Source organism: Rhamphochromis longiceps, linkage group LG1 (assembly GCF_057381845.1).
Source record: "Rhamphochromis longiceps isolate RC_006_pf linkage group LG1, R_longiceps_female_GT1.1, whole genome shotgun sequence".
Classification (NCBI taxonomy): domain Eukaryota; kingdom Metazoa; phylum Chordata; class Actinopteri; order Cichliformes; family Cichlidae; genus Rhamphochromis; species Rhamphochromis longiceps.
Genome location: NC_140557.1, coordinates 40001928 through 40026636, shown reverse-complemented (window position 1 = coordinate 40026636; position 24709 = coordinate 40001928). Strand labels below are relative to the sequence as shown.

General features: G+C 40.6%; 1 protein-coding gene across 1 annotated transcript in view; it reads right to left on the bottom strand.

The window, feature by feature from the left end:
* shank2b (SH3 and multiple ankyrin repeat domains 2b) overlaps positions 1-24709 on the bottom strand; it is a 220153-nt gene that overhangs the window by 164743 nt on the left and 30701 nt on the right. Inside the window, exons 7-8 of the mRNA XM_085408855.1 lie at positions 22482-22598; positions 6418-6495 (exon numbers count right to left, since the gene is read on the bottom strand). Of these exons, the coding sequence (XP_085264981.1) occupies positions 6418-6495; positions 22482-22598 (195 nt within the window). The remainder of the gene's footprint in view (positions 1-6417; positions 6496-22481; positions 22599-24709) is intronic.

The following is a 24709-nucleotide window of genomic DNA, read 5'->3' as shown; positions in this document are numbered from 1 at the left end:
TCAAAAAATGATTTAATATGAAGGCAATAGGCAGTGTAGTCCGTGCTGCAGGGAGAATGGACGGCCATACCCGTTATGTGTCTGTGAGCGAGGAGGGAGAGTGGAAAAGTACGAGCTGTCACCGAGCAGAAACGGGAGCTGGAAGCATGTAAATATAATAATAACCACTGCAGCCTGACGAGCCCAGCTGTAAGTAAGCTGTTAAGACTCGACTGTACACTGTGTTCGTGTTTTCCTCTGAAACAAAAAGTTCCGTTGCAGCAGCCTTTCAACGCCTCTCTCTGTCTCTCGCTAGCAAAGTAAAGCTAGTTTTCAGCTACGAGCCCGACACGAACCCGACGTATCAGCCAGAGGTCCCTTTACTACGGTTCGGAGCCGCGGACCTGTTTTATATACGCGAGGAATAGTTTTCTATATGAGATCGCTGCAAAAAGTGCAGCCTTACCTAATGTCCACCTACTGTTACTCATTTATATTAAGGTTTAAACATCTAGTTGGTGTTGGTGTGGCGAGTAACCTTCAACAACAACAACAACAATCTTTATTTATAGAGCACATTTAAAAGCCTTGGGCATACCAAAGTGCTTTACATAAAACAATAAAAGGTTCAAACATTGATAACGGATAAAAAAAAAAATAAGGAGTTATGTTCATAGATAAAAGCTACCAATAAGAATGACTACAGCACATGGGTAATAGCAAGATAAAAGCTCTACCACCATAATAAAAAACACCAATAGAAAGATAGGAGGGAATTAATACAAGAGGTCAATAGGTCACAGCAACCAAACAAACAAACAAACAAACCAGCAATTAAAAGGTGGAGAAGGCAAGTTTAAAAAGATATGTTTTAAGCTGTGATTTAAAAGAATGAATAGAATCAGATGCCCGGATGCCAATCGGGAGATTGTTCCAAAGCACAGGTGCAACAAGAGCAAACGATCGATCACCTCTAGTCTTAAGTCGAGATCTGGGCTGAGCCAGCAGTAACTGTGACGATGACCTTAAAGCCCTAGCAGGAGCATAAGGGTTTAAAAGGTCCTTAAGGTAGCTGGGTGCAGTGTTGTTAGTAATTTTAAAAGTAAACAACAAAATTTTAAATTGAATACGATATTTGACAGGCAACCAGTGCAGATCGGCAAGGACAGGAGTAATGTGGGCAAACTTGCTGGTTTTAGTTAGAATGCGAGCTGCAGCATTCTGAACTGTCTGTAATCTCTGTAAAAGGGAAGAGTGGAGACCACAATAAAGTGAATTACAATAGTCTAGCCTCGACGTTACAAAGGCGTGGATGAGCTTTTCGAGATCTTTATGCGGGATATAGCGCCTAGCCTTAGAGATAAGACGAAGCTGGTAAAAACTAGATCTGACAACAGCAGACACTTGTTTGTCAAATGAAAAGGAGCTGTCAAATAAGACACCCAGATTCCTGACAGTATCAGAGAGAGAACAACTAAGAAAACCAAAGGCATCCCGGAGTTTGGCACGAAGAGCATTACTACCAAAAATCATAATCTCGGGTTTCTTCTCATTAAGGATAAGAGAATTCGACAACAACCACTTCTTGGCCTCAGACATGCATTCTCGGAGGCTATTCAGAGACAGAGCAAGATCGTCGTTTAGCTCAAAATAGAGCTGGATATCATCTGCATAATAGTGATAAGCAATATGGTATTTCTCAAAGATGGCACTTAAAGGAAGCAAGTATAATGAGAAAAGGGTAGGGCCCAGCACAGATCCCTGGGGGACACCACAGCAAACAGGTACAGCCGAGGAAGAGGATGTAGCCAGATGTACCGTAGAGAGCCGATTGGAGAGATAGGATTTAAACCAATCCAGGGCAGCGCCCTTGATGCCTACAGTGTGCTCAAGTCTCGCTAATAAGATATTATGGTCAACCATGTCAAATGCCGATGATAGATCCAAAAGCACTAAGACTGAGGGGCGTCCGTTGTCAGCCATTAGTAGGAGATCATTGAAAACACGAAGCAATGCTGATTCTGTGCTGATTCAGTAATAAATCACACAGCAATAGGACATTCATGTTGTAAAAGGCATGATAATATATTAAGTAATTCAAAGTATTCAGAATACGTTACTCTCATTGAGTAACGTAATGGAATACGTTACAAAATACATTTTGGGGCATGTAATCTGTAATCTGTAGTGGAATACATTTTAAAAGTAACCTTCCCAACACTGTCTGTCTACATCCATATTTTACACAGTCTGTGATAATGACTTTCCTGTATTGAAGGCCAAAGTTAGTTTCATAAAAGAGGCAGGAAAGGATGAACTCTGACTCTGAGCCAAACACACACCTGCTAATTAGTGCTAAGTAACAGACTAATTAGATACCAGAATTTTGCTGGACTCTGGGCTGTCTGTACCTCTTATTACAGCATCCAAATAGTTTATCCAAGAACTACGCATAAATGCCAGGTTGTAAATATGGCCTTTAATGCTATAAAGGTGGACATTTTCCTACGGATGTCTACGGTGACTAGCAACCTATTCAGGGAGCACCACACCTCTCACTATATAGCATGTGGGATCTGCTCCAGCCCCCCGCGACCCTGAACTGGATGAGTAGAAAATGGATGGATGAGTATCGATGTACTTTTGGCTCGTGACCCTTAGAGGAACTGCAATGTGGATGCTTCTGGGACAGCGACACCGACACTCCAGAAGCAGCCAGTGGGTCTAAACAGATGCTCTACCTCCTGAGCTACAGCCAGGACGTAATCAGGACGTTACAGCTGCAGATTTATGCCCATTTAAACACATGAGACTTTAGGTGCCCAAGTACGTTTTAGAACTCTTATCATATAGTTTTGTGCTTGTAATAAGTTTGACCTGCTTTTTGTTTCCCGAGGTCATGTGCTATAGTTAATGCGATGTTGCTTTATGCCTCTGATGTACTAATATTTCTCCTTCAGTTTCCCAGATGTCTGCTGGCCAGAAAACAAGCATAAACTTGTTTGATTTAGCTCTTGGCTTCATGTGTAGGTGGAGAGTGCAATAATGATAAAGATAGTAAGAGCAAGAGAGTGAATTTTTTCCACTTGACAACAAGTGAGAGTCCAACATGTCTAGTGGCTGCTTGTTGTTTTACTGTTAAGCCTGCTGTCAGAAGAGAAACTGCTTTTACAACAGATTTCTGCCTGTATGTTTTCCTGATATCTGCTGGAAAGCTACAGAAAAAATTCTAGCTCTGGAGCTCTGAAGGAATTACACCAAAACCTGACAGCTGAGGAAGCATGATATCATGCTGCTATTAAACAAAGTCGCCAAATACAATCACATGAGACTTAGTGTATTAGCTACACAAGAGGTTTGTCTGATGTATTGGCTAATGCTGAGAACAGCTCATGTCACTGTTCTGCAAACCCCAAATATTTAGTTTTAGGTTTTTTCCCCCGCATATATATTTCTCAGGATCAACTTCGGTGTTTGGCATAGATTTTCCAAACATTCCAGCTGTAACCCGAGTTAGGCAATATTTGATTGGATGATGCTGATAGAAAATACTGTCCAAGGCTAAGCATTGGTGTAGTCAGTCTCCAACAGCAACCAGTGACCTCGAGAAAAACTAAGGCATGTGTCAAAAACTGCAGTGCCTCGGCCACGTGAGGCTTGCTTCACCTCTGAGTCACCCCTACAGAGCTCCATGTTAAAATGTCCAACACACAGCAGAGACAAACAGCCTACTACACAATTAATCACAACTGTAAGTGAGGTAATTTTTTTATAATCACAGGTTTGAATTGAATTAAGGATTAAACTTATATAATAACTACTAAGATGTGGCCGCTTGCTTTTCCAGTTTTTTGCACTCAGCTCTGTAAAGAAAAACACAGATTTCCCCCTAGTAAGTAGCTGGCTGGTCACTTTTAATGTAAGCTGATAGATCCATTGGTTTATCTTCTCAAAAGACAAAAGGAAAGGAAAAAAAATCTCCAAACAGTCAAACTGCACTGTGATTATGTGATAAATTTAACAAAAAGGATAAGTAAATCCTTTTTGAAAATAAACCCTATACCTACTAAATTGTGTGTTTACTTTCCACCGTTGTGAGGAAAACGTATTTGTTGGTTGAGCAGCAGAGATAGGTGTGTGGTTTGCGCCAATGCCAAAAAGTTTATTCTGCTACGGACTCTTGTTTGGAGCTTCTGGTGCCCAGGTGCACACACTCAGGTGCCTGATTAGAACCTGTGAGCACAGACCCTGCTAGAGCGGTCAGTTGGTGTCTGCTCCAAGCACGCCACGCTTGACTGATCTGGATAGGGCCCGTGCCACAGAGCAACTTCATGTTGCAGCATTATTATTTGGAGAGAGATCCAGTACCATCTCCAAAGTGTTCAAAGAAAGAAAAAATCAACTAAATGCCATTTCCTTAGTTTTTGTGCTTGATTCTTATATTGTCTGCCTCCAGTATATTACCATACTGACTACTGTTGATGTTCTCTTAGTGATTAGATGCAGCCGGAGCATTAACAGCCCTGTGTGAAAAACAGACTCCATTTAAGTGGAAATACTCTATGGGTTGCTATTTTGAAGGTTCTTTAAAAAGGAAAAGCACAAGAGGTAATCTGATCGAGATAGTGAGTGCAGGCTAAATACATATTCTTAGCAAACAAATAAAAAAAGCCTGCCTTGTCATAACAGAGTTACATAAGTCAGAGAGTTTTCACATCTAGTAATGCTTCAAACTCCGTATTACTCCATGTTTGTCTTGTGCCTGAAATTCTAAGGATTTATGGTCTTATGTTGGTGACCATTTGCATAACTCTTTGGCTATGCAGACAGAAGGATTGTGGGAACCAAAGCACAACCCGAGCAGGATTCACTACAAAGAGGAAGAAACACAAAACCACCCATTAAAGGAAAAAAACAAAACAAAAAAAGTCAGACCATGGCTGCAGTGAGCCATTTTATTGTTTGAAGCGCTAAAAAACAAAGTTTATTTTATGACTTCTTTCTTCTCTGCAGCAAAAAGCTAAGCAAAGAAGCAACGACAGCACAAATATGGACAAAACAGTCTAGACCACATGTTTGTGACACTGCTCGTTCTTGACAGACACACAGCTTCACTCGATGTTTTTGCTGGCATAAAAAAATCAAAATCATCACGTTCAGTGGAACCCTAGGCCATCTTCAAAGTTAGGATACTTGGTCCACGAAAACATATTTATTCAAGTCATGCAGCCAATTTATTGCCTGCCTGCACCGTACCAAATCTCCTCACAGGGTGAGGGTTTTCTACATGTTTGTTTCAACATGAACAACACAAACAAGCAGACACAAACAAAAAAGCATCACAAAGATAGAGAAAAAACTGCATATTAACAGCAACTCAGCTAAATCCAAAGTCTAGGCTACAAACTAAGCTTCTTAGCTGAAAGCTCAAACTCTGACTAAAAACTTCGTTCGGCTCAGCCTCATTGCCTCTGAAGTGCTCACGCTAATAAAGCGCTCCACTGGAGTGGCTTTGGAGGACAGCTGAGGACCCTGTGGGACTGCCTTTCATAAACGCCTGCCTGAATATGGCTATTTTATAACTCGGGCGTAGGTTATGAGTCAAACATACCAGTTAGACAACTCTTACTGCTTCTTGGGATTTTTTATGGATTTGCTTGCTAAGGCATATACACTTCAAACACTGCAAGCAGAAACATACAAATACACATGCGCTTGAATACCAGCTCAAGCCGCTGTGCACATACACTCCATGTTATGGAGGATAATCATTTCATCTGTCTTGAGAAAATTAAGGGGTTAAATGTTTTACCTTTGTGACTGATTGAACGAACTGAGGGATAAGTTGGAGGAACACAGACAGAGCTTGTTAAAGTTAGATGATTTTCATATTACATTTAAAGATCTCCAGTTAACCTAGTAACATGCGCCAGGTTGCCAGAGATCTGTTTAGGGTTAGGGTTGTCTGTAATATTCACATATACGAATAAAAAGAAAAGAAAATAGCAATCTAATAAGAGAAGAGGGCCAAAATGTACGAAGAGTAACATTTTAAAATTTCTGATTTCCTTTAAGGTGCAGCTAAAATGCAGTTTAATAGTAAAGCCTACCCAGGAGTTTGCTGGTGACCTGGTGGAAGTTACAAGTTTAAAGAAAAGAAACTAAATGAATAAACACGGTAAACTTTACACTGCATGCTGAGGTTTGGTTGTGCTCTGTCCTAACAATGTTTAATCACAAATGATCGAATATTGTCAAGAAAGCTATTTACATCCCTGGTTGCAGCTGACCTTGACCATGTTGCACCGTTGCCATGGTAACAAATGGGATGAAAAAAATGTGCTGCTTCTGAAGACGGTTTCCCCAGGCTGAAAGCTGGAATCAATCTTCCATAATCACTTACACACAAACACTACTGAAGATTTTTTTTTACACTACCTGAAAAGGACTCTGGCTGTTGTAGTTCTTTACTTCCTTGTCAGCTCCACGAACTAGCAGCACTCTGGCACAGTTATCCTGTGGAAGGAAAAGAGAAAAATCACTCAAATGAAGCAGCTGACAACATCCCTAAGACAAGACTGGAACCCTTAAAGTCTCCTACTTTTGCCTTTTCAAAAAAAAAGAAAAATAAGAAGATGATGGTTAAGCTTCCAGTAACATCAGCAGAATTTTCCAAAAGCATAGAGCAAGACCTGATCAATGACTGAGCATGCCGGCTCTTGCACAGGGATATACAGGAGGAAATAAGAAAAAGAACATCTAATACCTATCAGGAATGGAGCTTCAGTGTCTCTATGGCTCCACTCAAAGAGAAAGAGGGAGTGAGGGTGAGAGAGAGATGGAAAAACAAAAAGAGAGAGAGGAAGAGAGAGAGAAGAACAGAGATGGAGAGTGCTGAGGGGTTTGAATCTGCTGCACAAATCGCCCACAAAGTGCTCAACCACGCATGCACTGAGCACACACACATGCATATAAATACTTTTTTTAGATCCACAATAAGCTATTGAGAGTTGAAAAATCAGTCACACAGATACTGATACAGAAGCATAATCTGTACTGTAAAGTCGGCATTACAAATATTTCTCTGATTAGACGTTCAGCCTCTTATTTTAAGACATGCACGGGTTCTATTTTTACTCATTTCCATCTGGTGTGTAGTAACCCCACGACAACATCTATATAAGCTGAATTTACATGTAGCTGTACGTGTGGTACATTTTAGAGCTGTGAAGGAAAGCAGGGCTATCAGAAGACAACCAGAAGCAAGGAACGAAGCAGATGTACGGCCTGGGGAGGCAGAGGGATGGTGAGAAAGGTCACGTCGAAAGTCAATAATTCTGAGCTAATCCCGTTTGTTGCAGTTTGGATGCCATGGAAACTTCAACTACCGATGGATTTTTACTCTGCATCGCCTGTAATGTGAGGAAGATGAAGGTGAATTCTCACTTAGGTTTTAGGTTTTCATTTATGCACTGGAACCTGTTCTATCCATCTCTCGAGCAGCAGTGACAATTAATACAAACTTATGATGCACAGCATCACAGTCCAAAAAAAGATTGATCCAAATAACCCCCCTCTGCTTCACAGACACTGAAGATGTTATCAATCTTTATTTTTCCAGATCCCCAGTTTTAGGAGATGAGACTGAAGTATTCTTTATTTTTATTGTCATCGACAAATAGAGAGACGACCAAAAGAATCAAATAACAATTGCTCTCTCTCTTTCTGTCTGTCAGCATCATCAGGAAGAGGGAACGTGAGAAGCTCGAGATGTGGAAGGTGAAGGCTACAGTGTTACCCACACTAAAGTGACCACTAAACTGTCCGAGTGGCTTCAGCAGATCTCAGGAATGACATCATAGATCTGTGTCCAGAAGAGAGACAACAGAGGTACCGTGCAGGACCCTCAAGCAAAAAAAAACAAAAAACATCAACAGTTTAAAAAGAGAAATAAGTAAACCAAAAAACGAGTTAGGAATACAGAATTTGTTTTCTGACAATGGTGATTCTACTCCTCCTTTTCAATTCAAGTAACAAATACTTAAAATAAATAGCAAACAGGAGAAATATATGCAAAAATAAGAGAAAGCTACACATTAGAGTACAAAATAGTGGCAAAGTGATTGGAAGTAGTGCAAAGAAAAGACTTGGTCTGCATAGCGTCCGTGTGTGAGTGGCCTGAGTGATTCAGGTTACTCAGACCATGGCTTCAGTTTATGCTAACAGTTCAAATGGCCCAGGGGAAGAAGCTGTTTGTAAGTCTGGAGGTGTGGACTAGTGATGTGTTGGTCGCGAACGAAATGGTTGTTAGAGCCGGGTCTTTGACGTGAACGACGCGAGCCGGCTCCTTATCGCGAGCCGTAGGTTTTTTGTTTTCACATTAGAAAGGTATAGTAATCATCCACAACTACTTTCATTTGCGGATGATAAAGGATTCAGAAAGTTAATTCATGCGGGCCCATATGACAGAGAATATGCATCTTCTTTTTGTTTTCATATTATAATTTATATTTAATTGTGTTGTGGTTTGCAGAGTTTTGTGTTGTTTCACTTTAAATTTGTTTAAAAGGAAAAAGCTGAAAATTTAAATACCGTATTTCCCGGACTACAAAGCGCACCTAAATATTAGCCGCACAAGCCAAAATCAGGGGAAAATCCTGTTTTGTACATACATTAGCCGCACCTGACTAAAAGCCGCAGGTGTTTCAATGTTGACTTATCATATGTAAGAGAATATGCACAAAGGGAATTGTCAGGAAAGAGATGGCTGTTTGGAGACATCACTTTTAATAATATTTTGAAAAACAAGTTATGGGTACATATTTGCACATGTAGTACATAACAGTAGCCTACAGCACACCAGAAAAATAGATTCAGCTCAGGTGCAGTGACACGGCTTTAACAAGAAGAAAAGTCAGTCATTCACCATCTTTCTCTTCTTCCTGCGCACTAAAAACACCAAAGTCCTCTCCTCCAGTGTCGGATACAAACAGGCTCAGGGTGGCTTCGTCATCCACTCTCAGCTTCTTTCCTTCGTTGTCACTTTCAAAACCAAAGAAATCCTCATTGTCAGTGTCAGAGTCGAACACCCTCAGAAGGGCCGTGGCGGTGTCCTCCTCACCATCATGCAGCAGTCCAGCCCTTCAAAATCCGTTGGTGATCGTGGATGTTTTCACACTTTTCCACGCTGTCAGATTCCACCGGTGGAGTTGGGCATAACTTGCTTTTCGCAAGTTTATCGCCGCTCATCATCCACGCCTCCCGCTGAACGCGTACCACTACTTTGAAGTTTGTTTTTCGCGCTACTTCGTACGGCACTACGTTGCCTGGCGGATGGACATGTGACTAACATACCACTCTTGAACCCCGATCCTTCCGCCAGGCAACGTAGTGCCGTACAACAGCAGAACAAACAAAACAAATCGTCTTACGATATGACAAAAATCATGGACAATCTATAGAAAAGCCGCACCTGACTAAAAGCCGCAGGGTTCAAAGCTTGTGCAAAAAGTAGCGGCTTATAGCCCGACAATTACGGTAGTTAAAAGTTGAAATGTGAATAGTTGATTTTTGTATTATATGATTTATTTATTACATTTTATGTGGAGTGAATAAATAAAAGTATATTTACGGTGGCCCCTACAGACAAAGCACATACAAACTTCAAAACACGTACAAAAGACAACAGAAGTGCTCCAGGATGCTAGGGGGCAGTGTTGAGCTTTTGTTACCTAGTGGCTACACAAGCCAGCAAGTACCAACGACCGGATTTGGTGTGTGGTAATAACAGGTAAATGAACATTTGTTTAAATTATTTGAATATATATGAGTGCCTGTGTATAAATACACAAACCATACACATATGCTTTCAATTGTGTAATTTAAGTGATCTAGTAGCTCTGTTTTGAAGTTCAGTTAAAGCTAGAAATGTGTTTTGGAGTTTGTACGTGCTTTGTCTTTAGGGGCCACGACATATATTTATATATAAACATATATAAATAAAACCACTTTTTTACATTAGTAATTCCTTTTGTGCATAATTTTATATTATTGTTAATAATAAATTAATTAAGGCAACAAAACAACCTGAAGAGCCGGTTCGGAGCCAAAAGAGCTGATTCTCTAAAAAGAGCCGGAAATCCAATCACTAGTGTGGAACCTGATTAACATGAGGTGCTGAGCAGAGGGCAGCGGGTCAAACAGCAGGTGGGCGGGGTGCAAGTGGCCACATTTGAGCGCCCTGGTTCTCCTGAGATGCAAGGATTGGCAATGGCCTCCAGAGGTGGCAACCAATTATTTTTTGGGAGGTGCTAATTAGCCTCTGCGTAGCCTTCCTGTTCTCAGTAGTGTATATCAAACACCCAGTCAGCAGGAGAGCACGCTCCCCACTGAGGAGCGGTAGAAGGCCAACAGCAGCTCTCTCTCACATGGTAAGAAACCTCGGAGTGTTTTTGGATAGCTCTCTTAAATTAGATAAACAAGTGTCCTCAGTGGTAAAAAATAGCTTCTACCAGTTACGTTTGATATCAAAGGCGAAGCCCTATCTTCCAGTGAAAGTACTTGAAAAACGTATTCATGCATTTATCACCTCTAGACTGGACTACTGTAACTCTTTATACCTGGGCCTCAATCATTCTTCTCTCTACCGTCTGCAGTTAGTTCAAAATGCTGCTGCACGTCTTCTAACAGGTTCTAGAAAGTATAATCACATCACCCCAGTTCTAGCTAATTTACACTGGCTCCCTGTCAAATACCGCATACCGTTGCCTTTTAATGTCTCGCTGTTTTTTTGCTGATTGTTAAGCACTTTGATCAACCCTGTTGTTTTAAAATGTGCTATATAAATAAATAAACCTGACTTGATGAGGCTCTGTGTTGGACAGGTCCACGGTGGCTGTGACACTCATGGTCAGCGTTTGGTTACATCAAATATAGAAGAATAATTTGCATTTAAGTTGATGACACTTAGACTAATTTACTAAATTCCACTGTTGTAACATTTGTATAGTGTCTAGTATAAAGACAAAATCAAAAGTATACTGTTACTGTAGGAAATGGAAATCAGCCAAGACAGCTGTGAAACACCCGCTTCAAACATGAAACATCTGCTTACATCTTGTTGAATTCAGTCTAAATACACAGAGAGCAGCAGGTCAGCTGATCACAGCCTGTACACTAAGAAAATCTACTGAAGAGCTCTGATTCTTTTCCCCACGCTGAACCACTACAACCAATACTACGCTCCCACCGCTGCTGAATGTGCGGTGCTCATTTTACTCTCTACAATGCAGGCAACAGAAAACAGTTGTTGTACTAATAGTATTTTATAATCATCTTTAATATAGCACAAGGTTCAGTTACTTTTGCATAAAAGTCGATGGTAGAAACGTCCTTCAAGGACTACTTTTTCCTTTCTTAGCCTTTACTTTTGCACTTTTACACGAGTAAAGAAATTGATTCAGCGCTTCAGTTTTTACTGGAGTACTTTTCAACACAGATGTCTGTACTTCTGCTTAAGTAAGCATGTAAGTACTTTTTCCACGTCTGCATCTGACATGTATCGTTCCATTGTGTACTTTGCACGGTTGAAATGATGTTTTTACTCATCAGCAGCTGTGGAGTAATGCACATGATAATTTCCTTTGAAATATAGCTCAATCCTGACACGGAGAAAAAGCTGTTTTACATCTTCCATGCAACAACTATACTTAATTTTGCATATTAAAGAACATCATCAGCAACTTTATGCCGTCCTTTCTGTTCAAAGTTGATGCTCAGTTTTTTAAACTTATCAGATCCAATTAAGCCAAAATACCTTACAGAAGTTAAACATGCAAACAATAAACAAGAGTTCAGGTCTTAGGAGCATCATGTGTTATATGTTACGTAACTAAGTAAGTTTGACGTTTCAGTTTTCAGGGGAGGAAACATTTCATATATTTTTAAGCTCTTTAGTGACCAAATTCGGTTGAATCTACCTCGTCTGCACGTTGAAATTTGTATGACTGTAGTGATTTGATCTCTTCTCAACAACCAGTAACCTTCTGGTATTCACAACATAATGCAAAATGAAAGCAAACATTCATTTGTATCAATAACTTTAATATAACTCCTGAAACAACTAAATGTCCAAGCTGTCCAAGCTACAGACATCCGTCTTAATAACTTTATCCAGGTCTCTAGGAATTATTGTAACTGTGACTTAAAGGAGAATAAAGTCCAGGTTGCTGCTTTTCTTATGTGTGTGCCAGGTGCCAAAAGGCTGATTCATCTGCCAAAGGTGTAACACCAGAACAGATGTGAGTGTGCCCTCATCCCCCAGGGGAGTCCAATGTGACATCCACAAACAAACCTACACACACAAGATTATTTAAAAATAACAATCAATGAAAATATCATCAGTGATTTAATAACGCAACTTGTATTATGATCTCTGAAAATGATTATACATTATATATTATACATATGTACATCACAATATCCAGAAACATTATGCACACAGACTATACAGAATTTCTACAAATTTCTAATAAAACAGTTCACTGGGTGTAGGTACAGCTACAAAACGTTACCCCACTCGTGGTATTTTACCCTTTGATGGCTCGGCGTTCAGTAGTGCTTCAATCCTATTCATTGTTTCGATTCAATAATGATGAATTTAAACATATTTTGAAGAGGCCTGAAATGTTTCCAGACGAAGTTCAACAAGATAAATCATGTTATCTCTAAGTCATGTTAGTGACATCATTTTAATCATGTTATCACAGTTCTTTCAACTCCTGCAGAAAAGCTATGTGGTAACATCTGAAATGATGAGACAGCATTTTAATCATTATTATAAAGGCTGTAGTTTGTAGCCATTGCTGCAAAATGATGTCAGTGTAACAGGGCTTGTTGGTGGTTTTAACAATTTGAGGTGGTTGACGTTTTATTTATAAAGAGCACATTAGCTTACTAAAAATGGCAGCTAGCTAGTATTGCTGGTATGTAATATTTTCAAAAGCTAAAATGAGCCTACAAGAGTGGGGCTACACCAGCGATACTAGCATTAGCTGTGTTAGCACCTTCAACAGGTAGTGTCCTCTGGTGCACACTGAGAGGATCAAATGTCCTTTTAACTGCAGTGTCCTTTCATATTATTCATATATCCATGATGTAAATTTACGTGAGTGAATACTGAAGATAAATATAATTTTACAAGCACAAGGACTTTTTAAAAAAGGTCTGCTTAGCAGAGCTATGGGTGCAAAGAGCAGTGTAGAACATTTGCTTCCTCACCTTTGCTAATTTGATGCAGTGTTGCCAACTCTTCAGTAAGGAAAATCTCTAGTGGCTGTCCTAAAAATCGTTAGAAGTCGCTAAATGATGTCATCGCCTAATTTGCATAATTGGTCATGCTAATGTAATTGTAACCTATGTTGTTGGAGAGAGAAATAACATCATGGAAGAGACAAAGTGAGTAAAAACGTCCTAAATGCATTTAGAATTTATTTAGAACTACCATTTTGTCATTTTCATTACTGACACTGGATTGGCCAAACAAATCTCTCAGCGACTGGTCTCTCCCCTACCTTCGCTGCGTGCTCACGCAGCTTGTGGAAAAAAGTTTAGTTTGGAAGAAGTGGAGCTGAAAAGCTGAGAGAAAACAATAAAAAGAAACTAATAATAGACCAACATGTTAACTGTCAGAACATTAGTACCGGCAACAGCTAGTAACCAGGCCTCACTGTCACATGAGTCTGTTGCTGTTAGCACTAGCTGTGGAGACATGACGAAGAGACAGAGGAAGATGAAATTAATGTGGTAACAAAACTAATTAGAAAGGAATTGATTGGAGGATTCGGGTAACATGAATGGCTACTTTGACCAACCAGAAGATGGTTTCATCCACCCCTGTTTTCCCCTCATAACAAGGGTGGTGTAAAAAATTATCATCAAACAGTCTTTCTTCTCACACCAGTTCACCTCACTGTGCCTCAGAAGTCAAAAGGTTCCAAGGTTTTCCACTTCTTTAAAAATGACAGCAGCCAGGTGAATGGAAAAGAATAAATCCACAGGTAAAGAGAGACTAAAACATTGCTTTAGTTTCTCATTTGCAGATCAATGTCATATCTGTTTCCTTTGGTAAAGATTGGATTTAAAAGGCAGTGATTTCTTGCTTTGATACAAATAAATCAGTGGGCTGCTTTTTATTCAAAGCAGTACTTCTCTGCTTAACTGGCCCCACTCCAAGGTCAATGTGTTAAATGGTCTCAGATGACTGGCTTTACAAACAAGTGTTAGAGGGCACTGCTGACCTTTAGATAAAGAGTATAAAGATAGGTTTAAGCAGAGTGGTCTTTGAAATCCAATCTGTGCACATTCAGTTAGACTTATCAACAGATACGAGCTATTTTTTGCTACTCAGTACAAATCCCACTGCACTTGGAAGATATAAACATTTAAAAAATCCTCAAAATATATTTTCCATTTGTGTGCTTTTCTTGGGAGCTATTTGTAACAGCAGTGCGTGTGTGCCTATGTGTGTATTTATGTGCAAGCAAGTCAAAATAAGCTAGAATGTGTGCATGTTCAAGCTAATGAAGAAACATGCCTTCCACTGTGCTTTGCTCAAGCCCATTCAGAAAAACAGCCACACTTGTTTTTGAAATTCAGATTATTGCTAAATTCAACTACAATTATCATCCTAGCAAGAGAACTAAAGAAACGTCTTAGACGAGGGGTGAAGTGGCTCCACATCCAAGTAAGTGTATGTGCATGCCTCAGCCAACCTATTAAGTTGCAGTTTACATCCATATCTCTTTCTGCTCCTGAGACATGATGTGGAATGATGAGGAGAACAGTGTTTTTGTAGATCATCACAGTGAAATTGACTTTTAAGCTTTTGTCCCATTTGTCATTTCTATCACATGGTAAATGAGAGACTGCCTAAACCATTGGCAATCAAGATAATAAGAGCCAAGAAAAGAAAAAGAAAAACTGAGAGGCTGCTGTCACAAATAATGTAGAGTTAAAAGTTACGATTTCAGGACTCCTGGGATACACCAGGCGCCCATAGTTCAACATCAGAACATCATTTCCATGATGAAAAACTTGTAAAGAGACTGCTACAAAAGGGAAGGAAATCACACTGTATTCAGTTTGTATGCAGTCATAGCAGAACCGAAAACGGTGGAGTCAGCAACAAAAGCAGGAGTGCATATATTAGCACACAGGAGCACACAGCATTTAAAATAGTTAAATCAGTTCAGTGAGATACTGTAATGTACCTGTCAGCAGGAAATAGAGGGTTGCATTCACGGCCACCTTTTCTTTTCTTATTTTTTCCAGTTGAAAGACTTTTATACAGTATAACAGAGAAATGATCATATACTGTATGCAACCATTAGGTTAAAACTAGTTAGGGCTGTCAGAGTTGGTAAATGGTATGATACTTACACAGGGCTTTTCTACTCTACTTGACAACATGCCTCATTCACCCACTCACACAAACACTTTTTTGTACACCTACACAACAAGTCAAAAGTTTGGACACACCTTCTCATATAACGGTTTTCCTTTATTTTCATGACATTGTAGATTCTCACTGAAGGCATATAGTAAGCAAAGAAGTGTGAAATGTTTTATATTTTAGATTCTTCAAAGTAGCCACCCTTTGCTTTGGTTTTCTGCTTTGTTGCGCTCATTAAGGGAAGCTCATGAAGCTTCATGGGTGTAGAGGTCATCTGGTCACCTTTTCTGTGTTGTACAAAGACACGGTGGGTGGAACCAAAGATCTCAAATTTGGACTCATCAGATTTTTCACTGGTCTAATGTCCATACCTCGTGTTTCTTTGCCCAAACAAATCTCTTCTGCTTGTTGCTTTTCCTTAGTCGTGGTTTCTTAGCAGCTATTTGGTCATGAAGGCCTGATTCATGCAGTCTCCTCTGAGCCATTGATGTAGAAATATGTCTGCTACTGGAACACCGTGTGGCATTTATCTGGGCTCTGATCTGAGGTGCTTGGGGCGGTCCTCATGTGAGCCAGTATTATTGTAGCTCTTGATGGTTTTTGTCAGTGTACTTGGAGACACGTTCAAAGTTTCAGAAATTTTCCAGACTAACTGACTGACCTTCAGTTCTTAAATGTAATGATGGACTGTCATTTCCCTTCACTTAGCTGATTGGTTCTTGCCATAATATGAATTCTAACAGTTGTCAACTAGAGCTGTCAGCTGTGTACCAACCTGACTTCTGCACAACACAACTGATGGTCCCAACCCCATTAGGAAGGCAAGAAACTCCACAAATGAACCCTGATAATGCACACCTGTGAAGGGAAACAATTTCAGGGGACTGCATCATGACGCTTACTGAGAGAAGACCACGAGTTTGCAGTGCTGTCAACAAAGCAAAGGGTGGCTACTTTGAGGAATCTAAAATTTAAGACATATTTATTTATCCATTGATAAATAACTCTACATATGGAGGCAAATTGTGAACATTGTAGTGAAGACATTAATACTTTGAGTTTTTTAATAAAATGCACCCCATTACCTGGCGTGGTAATGCAAACATTATTGCACAGCAGTCAAAGTGTATACAAAGTGAAGAGCAGTGTTGGGACTAACGCGTTATTAAGTAACGCGTTACAGTAACTACGTTATTATTGTGGTAACGAGCACGGTAACTAGTTATTATGCCAAAATCAGGAACGCGTTAGTCGTTACTGGGATTTAGATAGGCTCGTTACTCGTTACTTCGTGTGGTGGCTATCGCGGAGCTTCCACAGATTCAGTAACATTAGCAAGTGGTGGAGGCCAGCAGGTGGATGAAGGAAAAGGGCCACAGAAGGAAAAGAGACCCGAGGCGGCCGCCGGTCCAAGTGTGAACTGAACTTCAGGTAAGAAGTTATGACCTGCAGTCTCTCTGGGTCAGATATAAACCAAGTTTAGGTGGAGTTTATTTTCGTTATTCTGACTTTTTCCGTACTGCGTGCTAGCTAGCATGACGGAGTTTCTATACAGCTGGGTGGTGCTATGAAGTTAATGATGTTGAACTTTTATTTTGTTCATAAGTTATTAGAGTTGCCAACCGTCCCGTCTGGTATTCAGAGAAAATATTACGCGTTTCTTATTGAGGTGAAAAGGAACAGTTTGTCCCGTAATTCAGCTACAATGAAAAAGGCACAAAGCTGGAGTTATTCTGTGTCTTTGCTGCACAGCTGCCTCTTCTTCTCTCATTCTCCCCCCTCCCTCTCCTGTTTCTACTTCAATCATGAAAACTGATCAGTGATCAGCTGATCAGCTCTCTTGTTTGTTTATCGCTCACTTTGCGCCGAAAGAGGAAACCAGCGGATGTCACGCTAAACAACAGCAGCACGTTTAAGCTTGATCAGCTGTTGTTAGAATTTATTTAATATTAATTTCTAGTATCAGCTGATGTTTGCTGGAGCCACAGCTGTAAAAGCTGCTGGTCATGATATGGTTTGGTTATGTGATGAGAGGGAAACATGAAGATGAAACCAGGAGATGTCCTTACTGGATCATCAGAGCTGAACAGGTGATGGAGAAACAGGTTTACCTTTTAGGTGACATGAATGAGTTGAAGGGAAGTTATGAACTGTTTCTGAGAGACAAATAACCCCAGGATCCTTTTCTAAGTAGCTGACAGCTGGTAACTGTGCAGGTGCGGATCTGGCAAAGTGTTGCCAGGGGGGCATGTAGGGCATTAACAGGGAGAGGGGGGCACAAATAAATACTTTTCTTTCTTATTCTCATTTAAAATATCTAGCTTTTAAAAAATAATTATCTGAATCTTACAACAAACGATTGATAGATTGATGCATATATACCATCAAAACAGTGTACATCACTGTCACAACAGTGTTTATTTTCATTCAAAGGCTTTATGATTTTTGCTATAATGGCGGCCGGTCTCTAGTCAAAATGCCCGGGCCAATTTTCTGTCCCAGTCCAGCCCTGTATGCAGCTCATCTGCAGTCTGGTGTTACCTACATCTTCCTATTCAGAAGGCAGAATTTCCGAGTTCTGAGTACAATCGAAAGCACCACGACTGCAGTTTTTGTGTTGGATGTAAAAGGCGCACATGACGCTGTGACGTAGGCTAGAATCATGGCAGCAGTCAATGACGGTCCAGGCGTGGGATTTCTCTCGTGGAAATATGCACATTATCTTTTCCTTTCTATTGGTAGGTGGCACAGTGCACTGTGGCAAGTAAGCAAGCTAGAAGACTGCAAAGTTATGGAAGCAACACATTAACAAGAGAATTCTGAGTAAAACCAAAGTTACTTTCCCTAGTAACTAGTTACTTTGAAAGTAACGAGTAACTTGAAGTAACTGAGTTACTTTTGGGAGAAGTAACTAGTAATGTAACTAAGTTACTATTTTAAAGTAACTTACCCAACACTGGTGAAGAGTGATTTTATATTTCGACCAGATGTTACAAAAATAACTAACAATAATAATGCTGCAACTGCTCAATTTCAAAAGCTGTATGTGTGAAAGTTTTTTAAGTGTCCACATGCAGTTGCTTGGGTTGGCTTAATTGGTGATTTTAATTAGCCATAAGTGTGGCATGTGAATTTGAATAGCTGTCTGTCCCTGTGTGATAATCCAGTGATGTGTCCAGGGTGTACTGTGCCTCTCACACTATGGCAGCTGGGACAGGCTCCAGCCCACCCCCAAGCCTGAATTGGATCAACGGAAGACACCAAGATCTTAAACATTTGACACCCCTACGTTATAAGTTTTGAATAGGTTTTCGTTTTTGACCCATTAGTGAGGTGGCTGTTTATTGAAATCTATTTTTCATTGTTACAAAGGTTTGGTCTGCGTCCGAGCATCCCATGACGTAATTAATATGCGACATGAACGCTGCAACAAAGGTGGACATCAAGGCAAGAATATACCTGCTGCTCGGTCTGTGGCTTCTCGTCAGACTCGGGGATCATGGCGTTGTTTTTTGTGGCCATTTTCCCCGTTTCTGGGTTTCAAAAAATTTGGTTCACATATTCGGAACCCCGGCCGAGCAGGTACTTTTTAATACGTGGTACCAGGTGGTATGACGTAATGGAAAAACCCTGAAAACCATGGTGAACCATGGCAAGTCGATCTGAGTAGGTAGTAATGGAAAAGGAGCTTATCGGGTCACACTTTGAGAACCTTGGCTAGGCTGTTTTACAGAAGAAAAGATTCCCCAACCCCCAAATTATAGAGCAAGTTAATGAGGAAATAGAATCGACATTATATAGCAAACTTTAGTCTCAGTGACTGCTCAGACCAAATTCGGACCACATGTCACATTCAATCATACATTTATAAGCTTCTTTTGGAGTTTTCTCAGCACATCACCCTGCAGATGAATGTTTGCTGTGGCACTGATTTTATACCAGATGCCTTCCCATGTGTCTGGGTTTGGGACTGGCACTCAGAGTACATTGGTTTTGGGCCCCCTAGATTATGTCTTGAAATCTTTTGCACATAAAGAAAACTATCACACCACAGAGCCACACTCTATATTACTACAGCACTTTATTCTATGCACTTAAAGCACTTTATCTGTCTCACATCCAAGGCCAGTTTAGAATGATCAATTAACTTAATGTGTACACCACTGGACACCGCTGCCCAAAGGTGAACAGAGGTAGTGTATGTACAAATTTCATCTGTTCTCTGCAATCCTTCCTCCAACCACAAGCATCACCACCCCAACAACCGCACTCCAAACCCCACTGACAACTTCACTATGCATATGGTTCATATACTGATATGGAGTTTTAAGCTGTTGTCCATAAAGAACACAGTCTCTTGTAAAAATAACAGGAAAGCTGAAAGGATTTAAATAGTCACCTTTCATTTGAAAACTAACTCTTTTTAAATGCTTAGAACATATTGGTTAGGTCCAAGAACTGCTACTGAAAAATTCTTTGTAACAGAGTAGCAGAATTATTTGGAGCTTACAATTTAGAACTGATAAATGTACAACTTCTGACAAAATTCACATGTAATTCTCTGGATGTGTTGGTGGTCAAATCATTAAACATCTGAAATGTGCTAAATGAAAACTAATCCCTCTTCATAGCTTTCAGTGTTATCTGTCGTGTAATGGAGAACTGTATACCTCTCACACAGAAGTGGCAGAATCGAAAATGAACTTTTTCATCAAGACTGGAAAATGTGAAATGATTATCATTAAATTTAGGCTATGAAGAGATAAGAAGTACAATGTAACTAAATTTCCCATTGCACTAATCTTATGAACCTGTCATTGGAGTTGGGGAATGGTTCATATGTCTTTTTTCTTGTTCTGCAATCAGCTGACTTCAGTGCGTGTGCATTAAGGAGAAACGAGCTGTCTGCAGCTTCTGAGCAGTAATGAATATTACTTAAAGCTTTATTAAACGGTAAATGACCTGTATTTATATAGCGCTTTAAAAGTCCCTAAGGACCCCAAAGCGCTTTACACAACCAGTCATCCACACATTCACACACTGGTGATGGCAGCTACATTGTAGCCACAGCCACCCTGGGGCGCATTGACGGAGGCGAGGCTGCCGGACACTGGCACCACCGGGCCTTCTGACCACCACCAGTAGGCAACGGGTGAAGTGTCTTGCCCAAGGACACAACAACCGAGACTGTCCAAGCCAGGGCTCGAACCGGCAACCTTCCAATTACAAGGCGAATTCCCAACTCTTGAGCCACGATCGCCCCAATTATTAAATGAAAGGACAACAATACGATGGTGCAAAGTACACCCAGGACATAAAGAACTATCCACTTCCGCTGACATGATATAAACTCTTTCAAGCACTAGCATGGACAGCATGCTTACACAAAATGGCAAATATTCCAGAATGATGTTAAAGCTGGAATATTGTATCACGGCAAAGCGTGTAATAAACATGCTGGTAAACCATTTGTACTTGAAATGGACATGCATACTGAATTTGCAGTACCAGCAGGGGGAGCCAATATTTAAAGCCAAGAAGTCGCTAATGACCAAGTAATGTCAGTGTCACTTTGTCATATAAACAATTATGCTAGGTGGATAATGTGTGTTTTCATGTAAATGTCTCAGTGACGTCTCTCTAAATGCTTTCCCATGGTCTTTGGAATTAGCTTGAAACAAAATAGCCACCTCCACTTGTACTGGAGCATATTCCAACTTAAGCATGCTTTCCCATCTCATGCTAATGAGAAGCAAAGCACGACACACACAGGGTGGGCATTAGACCCTTTGCCGTGATACTGAGTTGAGACCAGCCAGCTGCCAGAGCTTGAACGTCAACGGGTACAGAAGCAGTAATGACAAGTCAGGTTTGTAGCTTCATAGACAACATTTTTGTTCCTTTGCTGTTAAATATGTTTTGAGCTTGTTGCTTTTATTTTTGTGTTCTTGAACAAAAATATCCAGTTTTTCCTCATTAGGACAGAGATTTGATTCACTTAATTTATAATTATGTGACAATGCATCTCAGCCATCTTACAGAGTAATGCGAAACTAATGTAATACAACACAACAGTCACAACATTAATGCGTATTTAAAATGAAAGTTATCCAGATTCACAAACCACAAAAATGTGGGATCAACCAATCTGAATAGCAGATGGATTTCAAAATAAGCCAGGCTGTAGGTGTAGCACCAGGAATATACCAACCACAGAACACACAAAATACACACTCAATGTGTGTATATAAAATAATTAACCTACATGTTTTAAGCAGAGAATAAGACACAGAGTAAGCTCAAACTTTCAAATGATTGTTTTTATTAGCACACAGCTAAATTCAGAAGCTACTACTTCTAGTATAAAAGCTAGAGTTTTACACCAGATACCATCCCTGATGCAATCCCAAAGGATTGTGTCTTTGGCTGGAAACACAATTTTTACTCACAAATTTAACACAAATGGAGACGCCAGGCATAAAGCAAAAGTAACCCATGCAAAATAGACGACTGATGGTTTAGCTGCAAATCTTTGCAAATTTGCAAATGCCGCAAATTTTGCAGCATTTAGGTGCATTTAAATATTGCACTTCCTCTCTCTTTCACCACAACTTTGTCTCTGATCTAGAGGGTGCACGTACACATTTACTTGTGCCTCTGATGTGCCTGTTATAGAAACTGTGATGAGAGCATACTGTCTGTGAGTGAGTCACACCTAATGTGTGGATTCTGGCCAAATCACTCCTTTACTGTTTCACACAGGGAAAGAGGTTTGGAAAGTTTTTTCCCTTAATAAATGAAATCATCATTTCACACCTATTTGCATAGGTTATCTCTGACTAATATTAAAAATCAGGAACGGGGCAAAAATGTTTTTACGGCACTGTGTGCCTGCACGTATGAATAAGACACTCAGAGTGGCAAAAATGTTAAAATGCCAAAAAAATACCCTGAAAATGGATTTGAATAAGAAATCAATATTAAATCTACATTAACCCTAATAGAGCTCCAGTTCATGAACTGTCAACATATGTAATCGCCCACGGCTCACCTGGTTGTATAGGGCACAGATGTGTAGAGCAGCATTTCCCGAGGCATTCTGGGCGCCCATGTCTGCTCCATAGAACAACAGATGCTCCAGGTGCTGCACATGGCCATGACGACAAGCCTGCACATACACAAAAAAGTCAATTGACGCTTCCACTCGAGAGAAGTTGCAGTAAAATGCCTCCAACACTAGATGTCAGTGTGCTGCAAAGGAGATAACATCAAAATGAGACGCAGCTGTACCCTCAGTTTGAACCCAGTCATGAAAAGATGGAAGGATAGGATGAGAGGAGGAAGGCTTAAATAAATCCGATAGCAAATCAAAATGCAACAGAATGTACAAATGAAGCCATCTGGTGTTAAAAAACAGACTGAGGAGGAAGTTGCGCTCATAAACCAATTTCCTCGTCAATATCAGTGAAGTTAGGAGTTATAGTGACGGGTGCCAGTTATTGTGTGAGGAAGAGCTTATTGTGAAATGGCCTATTTACTCTGGAGCTTCTTTGAGAGACTGATGGGTCTGTCAGAGGAGAAGATCAATAACTGCTCATCAACTAAAGCATGTTACAGTGAAAAGAAATTCATTATTACAGTATTCAGTATCACGCATCTAAACCCTTTCACTGGGCTCATCTTTTTGTCGTTTTTGTAACATATAATATTGAAAAGCCTAGAGCACGTGGTCCTGTGCACGTGTTCAGAATTTTGAAAAATTGTTTCAAAATTCACCAAATTTGTTTTGAATAAAGACTTGACACAGGAGCCAACACTCATGGGAAATCCAACAAATACAATAAGGAAAATGGTCTGGGAAGCATTGGGGACTCCAGCCCTGAGATCTCATATGAAATCTGGCACTAAACAAGCTCATGAACATTTTTCTGTATTAAATGTTTTGCTAAGTGAAGAATCCTAATATTACAAGTTTTACCATCATAACATACTTACATTACCTAAAGTAGTCACTATGTAGAGTGGCCTTATTCAGAATGACACACACACACACACACACACACACACACACACACACACACACACACACACACACACACACACACACACACACACACACACACACACAGATACTGTGCCTGCATTAGGCTGGAGCCACTCTTTGGGGGTTATGGCTCAAAAACACTCCTATTACCAACTGCTTCTGATGTTACTTCAGCTCCTGGTACTTGACTTTTTTCCAGTGCTTCTTCATTCTGATGCTGCTGTGTAATGTCTGCTGGGTTGTCACATCTATTGCAAATTCTATCTTCTGCTCCTTGTCAGCTGCCACTGTGTTTGACTGGTTTGCCAGCAGCTCCTCTTCTGTCTGGGGTCCCACATGATCTTAGCCCCGCTGTTCTCAACCATCTTTGGTGGTGTCTCCTATCAGGAATTGGGGATATCCTAATCCACATGTGCCGCAGATGTTCCGGTGCACTTTTGCATCCACTTGATTGTTCCTCCCAGTGAACGCTGAGAGGCAGATTACATCCTACTACTATTTGCTGAATACTCTCTGTGGCACCTTTGCACAGCCTGAACTTGGGTCTGTCAGCTGTGGTAATTCAATTCAATTTCATTTATTTAGCACCAAATTACAACAACAGTTGCCTCCATGCACTTAGAGACAGACTGTAGGCAGACTCCTGCCTCTCTGGATCTGGTGCTTGGGGCCTGTTCTCATGCTGCCATGATCAGGGCCTCTGTGCTTCCCACTTCTATTTCACATCACAATTTGTCTTCAGCTGTGTGATGTACACTTTGAGCAGCTTATCTTGGGGGGAGATTTTATTCCTATTGTTTGAGCTTCCTTCTTGGCATCTATCTTAGCTTTTGTGGGTATTTGGCTATGGCTGACCGTCCATCTTCATCATGCTTCCCATTGGTCTGTGGGACACTCAGCTACTTATAACTGTTCTCTTTGTCCACTATCCTGCCACTGGACTAAATGACTACAGACCCGTGGCTCTGACATCTGTGGTCATGAAGTCTTTTGAGCGCCTAGTTCTCTCCCATCTCAGGACCCTCACGGCCCCCCTCCTGGACCCCCTGCAGTTTGCATATAGAGCCAACAGGTCTGTAGACGACGCCATCAACATGGCCCTACACTTCATCCTGCAGCATCTGGACTCCCCAGGAACCTACGCCAGGATCCTGTTTGTGGACTTCAGCTCTGCCTTCAACACCATCCTTCCAGACCGAGACAAGCTTTCCCAGATGAATGTGCCTGATCCCATC